We start from the raw sequence: 8,520 nt of genomic DNA, 5'->3' as shown, positions 1-8,520 counted from the left end.
CCAGTTTTTGTAATGTGCAGACTGATGTAATCAAATAGTGGATGTACATACATGTATATGTAGACCTGTGTGTCCGGTTTCACACATCAGCTGCATGTTCCCGACTTCACAAGTTTTTATAATGTGCAGACTGATGTAATCAAATAGTTGATGTACATGCATGTATATGTAGACCTATGTATCCGGCTTCACACATCAGCTGCATGTGCCCGACTTCACAAGTTTTTGTAATGTGGCAGTGCAGACTGATGTAATCAAATAATTGATGCACATACATGTATATGTAGACCTATGTGTCCGTCTTCACACATCAGCTGCATGTTCCCGACTTCACAAGTTTTTATAATGTGCAGACTGATGTAATCAAATAGTGGATGTACATGCATGTATATGTAGACCTATGTGTCCGGCTTCACACATCAGCTGCATGTGCCCGACTTTACAAGTTTTTGTAATGTGGCAGTGCAGACTGATGTAATCAAATAATTGATGTACATACATGTATATGTAGACCTATGTGTCCGGCTTCACACATCAGCTGTATGTGCCCGACTTCACAAGTTTTTGTAATGTGGCAGTGCTGACTGATGTAATCAAATAGTTGATGTACATACATGTATATGTAGACCTATGTGTCCGGCTTCACACATCAGCTGCATGTGCCCGACTTCACCAGTTTTTATAATGTGCAGACTGATGTAATCAAATAGTGGATGTACATGCATGTATATGTAGACCTATGTGTCCGGCTTCACACATCAGCTGCATGTGCCCGACTTTACAAGTTTTTTGTAATGTGGCAGTGCAGACTGATGTAATCAAATAGTTGATGTACATACATGTATATGTAGACCTATGTGTCCGGCTTCACACATCAGCTGCATGTGCCCGACTTCACAAGTTTTTATAATGTGCAGACTGATGTAATCAAATAGTGGATGTACATGCATGTATATGTAGACCTATGTGTCCGGCTTCACACATCAGCTGCATGTGCCCGACTTTACAAGTTTTTGTAATGTGGCAGTGCAGACTGATGTAATCAAATAGTTGATGTACATACATGTATATGTAGACCTATGTGTCCGGCTTCACACATCAGCTGCATGTGCCCGACTTCACAAGTTTTTGTAATGTGCAGACTGATGTAATCAAATAGTTGATGTACATACATGTATGTGTAGACCTATGTGTCCGGTTTCACACATCAGCTGCATGTGCCCGACTTCACAAGTTTTTGTAATGTGCAGACTGATGTAATCAAATAGTTGATGTACATGCATGTATATGTAGACCTATGTGTCCGGCTTCACACATCAGCTGCATGTGCCCGACTTCACAAGTTTTTGTAATGAGGAGACTTGGGTAGTCAAATTGTGTCTGTATATATCCAGATCAACATATGTGTCCGGCTTCATATCATGCATATCAAAGTCACAAGAATCTTTCACGTGGTATAACAACGATTGTGTTAATTCCTTGAAAGTTCTCAAAAGCATATACAAATTTGGATTTTATTCTTTGAATGGGAATAAAACTAGCAGGTCCTTTACATCCATACATATTGGCCTTCCAAACTTCAACTGGTTTACCAAAATAATGTCAAACTGTTTCATTTACTTTGCATAACCATTTCACCCTGGCAAGGCAATGGACATGTGATTTTCCTTCAATGAGAATATTATGCAATACTATTTTTTCAACTTGACCAGGCCTGGGTTTGAGGTTCATGTTCTCAAATGAAGATATCTGTCCATTATCATGATACCAATGTGCAATTATCATGGAGGATCGGTTGCTTCATCACTCTTTGCAGTTTTACTGCCTCTGCACTTCACAACGCATCTTGTGGAGTAGGTCTGGGTCTTCCTTATTGCTTTTGTCTTCCTCTCTAGGTGCCAGTGCTTCCAGTGGTCCAATGTAACTAAACTTGCACAGTTCACAGTTCATAGTTCACATCACAATCCTCAAGTCTTTCAACATCCTGGAAATCTAGTGCCTGTTTTGACAGTGTCTTTTCCAATTTTCATGCATCACGGCTTTGGGCTCTCTCGTACTTCTTCTTTGTTGATAAAGTTATCGATGGATCTTGTTCCACAGGTCCTAACTTAAGAGAGGGTGCCCAGTCAGGTTTTAAATAGTCTTGTCATAGAGTTAAGCCTTTGTTCCTGAAACATGAATTACAATATAATGCTATATCAATCTACCTAAATGATACATAGATTTCATTAAGAATATAATAGGTTACTCCCGGCCTTTAAATTGAACCTGACAGGCAACGAAATTAAGGGGAAATACTCGCTAAATGCGAGTTAAAAATTGAAATTGCGAGTGAAAAATCACAAGCGATTGCAACTTTTTGCGAGTGAAAAAACCCGGATCTTTTTTTCGGATTTCCTCGGTTTATTGGCTGTACTTTGAAGTTTACAATAATTTTGTCTTGTGCGTAGAAACGCTTTACAGAATGAATATGCAAGTATTGAAAAGTAAACATAGATCGAATAAATAGTTAAGGCCAAGGTCATCTCAGTCAGTGATGTCGAAGATGGCCTACTTCATGCATACTTCGGGCGTCTCAGAGACATCTGATTTAAGTAGCAAGCATGTTGATCTCGTCCGTGTTTACATGAAACAACACATGAAAGTGTTAGTGTCACCGCTTCACGCGGTGTCCTTCTGTAGTCTATAGTCAAACACTTAGAGTTCGCGGGGTTTTTTTTCAACTAGAATTTTTTAGATGAAATTTCCAAAAGTTTTGAACATATAGTGTGAATTGGCGCAAACAGTTTTCAAGATTTCAAACCACATGATGTTGTAAATAGGTGGTAGATCTCTGGACAGCGAATTCGCTGCACAAGTGTACCCTATGACCCTCACCATGCACCGATGATACTTGTATGTTGTCTGATATTCATTAAATTTTAAATGAAAGAATTCTCAATATTATTTATATTATTGCACTTTACAGAAGATTTTAAAAGATTTTCCCTATATTATGATATAGATACATGCTTGTTTTCTTAAATTCCTGTAAAACAGCAATCAATTGAAAAATGCTAGTAAAAGCTCAATTTTGCTAGTTGGAAAATAATCCACTAGCTAAAATTTGCTAGTAGTGAACAAAGTTAATTTGGATCCCTGCCTGATCAAAGCATGACCATTGCAAAATATGTGCATGCATGAAGCTGCGCTCGCTCAGACGGTACTAGCACCATCAACATATTAAAATAAGACAAACAATTTTTGATTTATTATAAATTAACAAAATATATAACCTAATTAAAACTATTACCTGAAACGAAGTGATCTGAACAGACTTTAAAATGACGTTTCTCGGGTTGAAATCTGATCTGTTGATCCACGCCAGCTGACAACTCTTCCGTCTGCTTTCCTTGATGTTTTACAATTTTAGGAATGTCATAAAAGCGTCTGTTTTCATCTCCACTCACTGACCGGTTGTTACAACCCCACACAACACAAGTATTAACCATATCCTTGCTGTAACTTAAATAACGCTCTCTTGTTTACGCTTCCACGTTTCAATCTGTTGCCCTACAATATGGCCGCCGAGTGCATTATGGGTATAATCGTGACGTCAAAGATCAACAGATCGGATTACTCCATCTCAAGGCGCGGCTAGTTTCTTTGTTTTACACAGAGTTTAAAATGGACTTGGACCCAAGGCTTTTTAACATTTGCCGATGGATTGGATTCAGAGGCGACAGATTTAGAGGTTAAGGATGAAAGTTTACATCTTCATTTTTCATCAGGAGGCGAATCAGAGCCAGAATCTGTGTTATCAGCAACACCCAAGACAAAGGTTTGATCATGTTTACCTAGATTTCTTTTCTTAGATAGGCCTATGAATTTCTTTTTTGTTGTTGTAATTTTAGATCTAGGCCTATAGTTGTTTCATCTTTTACTTTAACAACATAACCCCCCCCCCCTTATACACTGTATCAGTCACTTTCATTAAACATTGTATTTGTGCACAGGTATATGCATGTATTATACATATACATGCGCGGATCTAGAGGGGCAGGGGGATCCGGACCCCCCCCCCTGGAATTTGCAAAGATAAAAAAAATTACAATATAACGATTTATAAGAAAAATGGGTTGACTGTTATTATATTATAAATATGTTTTTGTGAAAAGGTTCGAACCCCCCCCCCCCCCCCCGGAAATAAAATTCTGGATCCGCGCCTGCATATATATATATATATATATATATATATATGCTATATCTACTTCCTTGATCTCACTTTTTCTGAATTATTATAGTTACATGTATATGTTGGGAGGGGGGTCTGGCATCTTCTGATTGCAAACTTGAGTCGTAAAAGATGCTGACTTTTACAGTCAGTTTAATTTGTAATATATTAGTGTGATTAGAGCAGATTATTTTTTTATGATTTGGCTTCCAATTTTTACTTTCAGAATTTTTAGATTAAATTCTATGGTTTGTAAATAGATATTTGGTTTTTAAAATGGATGTATTATATTTATCAAGATCCATATGTGCATTGTGTACAACTGCAACATATTCATGAGGAAATGGCATTCAATAATACAATTTTTGATATCAGATATATTAGGCAAAAACAATGAAATTGTAATTGATATATATTGCAAGTAGTGTGTATGACTGACTGATTGGACGTGCATGTATTGATGAAGTTTGATATATTATCCATATAAAAATTGTGTAGGTTATTGTACTAAGACATTATCTTTAAGTAGTTTATTATAGGCATTAACTTTTAGTAGTTTTAGACAGAAATTTGGCTATTTTTCTGCATTTGTTTAATTTCCACATGTAATTTCCTTTTTGTACAGAGTAAGGAATCGGTTATGTTTTACACTATTGTTTTCTTCTCGTTTAGAAAAGAACAGCCACATCATTGCAATCTACAGGTTTAAGGAAATCTCCTAGAAAACCTGCCAAAGACAGGCTCTATGAAACCCTGCAGCTTTCTTGATGTGAGTCTGGAGATGAAGATGAACCCCAACATGATCATCCAGCACAAAAGGTTAAGAGTCAATTTTCAATGCAGTTCCAATGCTTTAATAAATATTATAAATTGTATACCTTTTTGACTAAACTCTATATAATTTAATATTGTGTCTGTCCTTCCATGTGTGAAATTGTTGAAAATGTGTAAAATCACCTCACGAAACATACACATAACCAATTCCAGAGGAATATGAATTTAGAATACTCTTTCGGTTCTTTGCCAGAAAAAGAAAAGTATTGAGTGTACAACAGCAGTCCGAAGGTCTCCAAGAAAAGATTTGAAGGACAAGAGTGCATCATGGATGAGGCATATCTCCCCATCAGAATTAGATTACTCAAATGGCCTCCCTGTTTCCCATATATATATATATATATATATATATCATTATTGTTTTCTCTTTCATTCAGAGTGCAGTGAAGGACTCTTATTTAAATGGTCAACAGACGGATTTGAAATGGAACTACGGTACAGCAAAAGGTATTTTTGCATACATATATAATGAGACAATATTTCTTGCCAATGTTGAATTTATAAATGCTTTGTCAGTTTTTTTGTTATTATGAATTAATGAAATTACTTGTAAGGCCATCACACACTGTGCACATGAATGCATTGGTTAGGACATTCGTGTGGGTCTCTTTACATCTTTGTTTTGTTTTGAAATAATGGATGTTCCTGAAAACATTCTCCAAACAATAAACCAGATTCGCAGTCCATAAATGTATAAATAAATCATTGAACCAATGTTAATTGTGCAAATTTAGTAAAACTATTTCAAAATATTAAATTTAAATAATAGCCCAGCTGAATTACTTTGAATTTTATACACTAATTCATTTTTAGGGTAAAAGTTTAACTCCCAGGAGTACATTAACTACTTTAAAGTAATTTGTAACCAAGTAACAATCTTGTTATTTTGTAGATTCATGGATGAAGAAAATGTACCACTGACAGTATTTATGAGGAACAGTGTACAAGGGATTGCGCCAGATGAAAGAATTGACGTCATAGATGGTACTAATGAAAATGCTGTTATAAATTTTGCTAAATCTAACAAATTTCAATTTATATTTAATCTGAAAAGCATTACATTATGGTTCAACAGTTATTACCAATGAGAAAGCAAACGTTGATTATAAGTTTATTTATTTGTCCGAATTTAGAATTAACAAGAGGTACTGTGAGCAATACTCACTAAGAATACCCCCCGCTTACCCCAATCTCCCAAAGGGTGTTGGTAATAGGTATAAACTACCTCTTTTCTGAGTGTAAAAAACAAATGGCATGACAAACCGAACCATATTGCTACTTTGATGTCCAGTGCGCATGACCTTTGACCTTTTGACCCTAAAATCGATAGGGAACATTTTCATCCCATGGGTAGTCCATATGTATGATATGGTGACTGTAGGTGGAAAGGATAACGCTTTAGAGCCCGGAAACCATATTGCTACTTCAATGTCCAGTGCGCGTGACCTTTGACCTTTTGACCCCAAAATCGATAGGGAACATCTTCATCCCATGGGTAGTCCATATGTATGATATGGTGACTGTAGGTGGAAAGGATAACGCTTTAGAGCCCGGAAACCATATTGCTACTTCGATGTCCAGTGTGCTTGACCTTTGACCCCAAAATCGATAGGGAACATCTTCATCCCATGGGTAGTCCATATATATGATATGGTGACGGTAGGTGGAAAGGATAATGCTTTAGAGCCCTGAAACCATTGCGTCTACAGACGGACGGACGGACAGACAGACGGACAACCCGATTCCAGTATACCCCCCGCAACTTGTTGCGGGGGGTATAATTACAAAGAAATCGTAGGTTGAACTAAGGCTATAATTAGTTATTTTGAAACATATTTACATTATTTTGTGCAAGATCTTTTATTCAGCATCTTTTATTTTCTAGCTGCCATTAAAAGATATTTTACATCCAAAAAGGAGGCCAACAATAGGCACAATAAGAATAAAGAAGAGTTAAATAAAAAGAGGCAAGCAACATATGAAAGAAAGAAAGAGGTAAACTTGAAATTCAATTTAGCTCAGTAATCATACAGTTTTACTTAAAGCTCATCTTAGAACATTGTTATTGATTTTGATGACACTGGATGAAGATTATCGAAATGGTTTAGGTCACTTGAGGAAAGAAAAGGAAGTTGATGAAAGGGTGTCTATATGAGGACTTGATTGTGTGCCCATGTATTTAAAAATATATTCAAAACAAATGTTTCATTGAAGTGATTTGGGTAAATATGGAAAGTAACTGCAATTATTTTTTTCCTTTAATTTAAAACATACCTTTTTGGACAGAAATTGAAGAGGAGACTTGTTGCGGTAGAGAAGAAGACGGGATGGTCCGAGGAGAAGAAAAATAAAGTTAGAACATTTTTCCAGCTACCAAATGCTCACAAATATATGAGCAATGATGAGGAGGGAGATGATGGTTTTGTGTCCCATCCATATTCCTGGGAGAGTGAGGAATTACAGAAAGTTAAAGGAAGTCTGGACAAAAAATATTTAGAGACATGTCCTCCACGTAGCAAGAGGTTATTGTCCAAAAAAGTAGCGGGTCTCTAAGAAAAGAAGAGCCTCTTAAATTGAACATTATTCATGCATGGACTTTAAACATGTGAATTGCATGTTAAAATATGTTCTTAACATGTAATATTTTTTTTATTTTTTGACTATGTGATGCATATGCAATTTCTTTTTTGTAACACCACTTTTTCATTTGTACACATATTTAGTCTTTGAATCTGAAGTGCCACAGAGATCTGTATTGGGACCATTGTTGTTTTTATATATATGTGTTAATGATATTGCAGATATACAGATTATTTGCGGATGAAAGTTCTCTGCAGCAGTCATTCAAATCTGTTAAATTTTTCGAAGACAATTTCAATTATGATCTTTAGGTTCAGAAAATGACCTTTGTAGTTCAATTCTTTTAAAACAAAATTTGATACCATTGATACAATAAGAATTGTTCAAATTAAGCATATATTTACACAAAATTCAAGATAATGCATTCTATCATAAAATATATCAAAAATATTTTGTTATGCATCCCAGCATGTTTGAAATATCAATGATTTATTGTGTACCATTTGTTTTATATTGTTATACATGTCCATGTATATTAACCACCGTTATTGTGGTATATAATCATACATTTGTGAAAAATAGAAATTAATAAATTGACTATTGATATTTAAATATGGAGCTTTTGTTATCTCAACATATCATTTAAAACGTGATTCTACAAGAAATGTCTTGTACTAAGATATGAACTCCTCATTCACAATATATACTTTTGTATAAAGAAATTTATTGCAATTTGATAAAATCTGAAAAGGGGAGTATACAGATTTCCATATTAATGGTAAAAATTACACACCTTTAAATTTGATTAAATATGCTCTTTATTAAAAATTACTTAAATTAAAGTCATTGGTAAATACGACCTTTTACTTTTTGTAAACATAAATTTACTCTCG

General features: G+C 35.2%; 1 protein-coding gene and 1 long non-coding RNA gene across 4 annotated transcripts; one reads left to right on the top strand and one right to left on the bottom strand.

The window, feature by feature from the left end:
- Window positions 1–1,457: 1,457 nt before the first annotated feature.
- Window positions 1,458–3,585, bottom strand: LOC125654251 (uncharacterized). Its single transcript, XR_008798827.1, has 2 exons — window positions 3,293–3,585; window positions 1,458–2,168 (listed from the first exon to the last, which is right to left on the bottom strand). It is a non-coding gene; the product is annotated as an uncharacterized LOC125654251 (long non-coding RNA).
- Window positions 3,586–3,588: 3 nt separating this feature from the next.
- LOC130050381 (uncharacterized) lies at window positions 3,589–8,239 on the top strand. 3 transcript variants are annotated; one of them, XM_056150351.1, is made up of 7 exons: window positions 3,589–3,820; window positions 4,886–5,032; window positions 5,241–5,319; window positions 5,426–5,494; window positions 5,940–6,031; window positions 6,933–7,042; window positions 7,334–8,239. In XM_056150351.1, exons 3-7 carry the CDS (start codon window positions 5,315–5,317, stop codon window positions 7,598–7,600), a joined length of 543 nt encoding a protein of 180 aa, XP_056006326.1. In that variant the 5' UTR covers window positions 3,589–3,820; window positions 4,886–5,032; window positions 5,241–5,314; the 3' UTR covers window positions 7,601–8,239. The 3 variants fall into 3 exon arrangements, with proteins under 3 accessions (XP_056006326.1, XP_056006328.1, XP_056006327.1); XM_056150353.1 differs by lacking the exon at window positions 5,241–5,319 and having other exon boundaries at window positions 5,425–5,494; XM_056150352.1 differs by lacking the exons at window positions 5,241–5,319; window positions 5,426–5,494 and having other exon boundaries at window positions 3,591–3,820.
- The last annotated feature ends 281 nt before the right edge of the window (window positions 8,240–8,520 follow it).

Source organism: Ostrea edulis, chromosome 9 (assembly GCF_947568905.1).
Source record: "Ostrea edulis chromosome 9, xbOstEdul1.1, whole genome shotgun sequence".
NCBI classification, from domain to species: Eukaryota; Metazoa; Mollusca; class Bivalvia; order Ostreida; family Ostreidae; genus Ostrea; species Ostrea edulis.
Note: the sequence above shows the minus strand (reverse complement) of the source record. Positions and strands in the feature narration are given on the sequence as shown.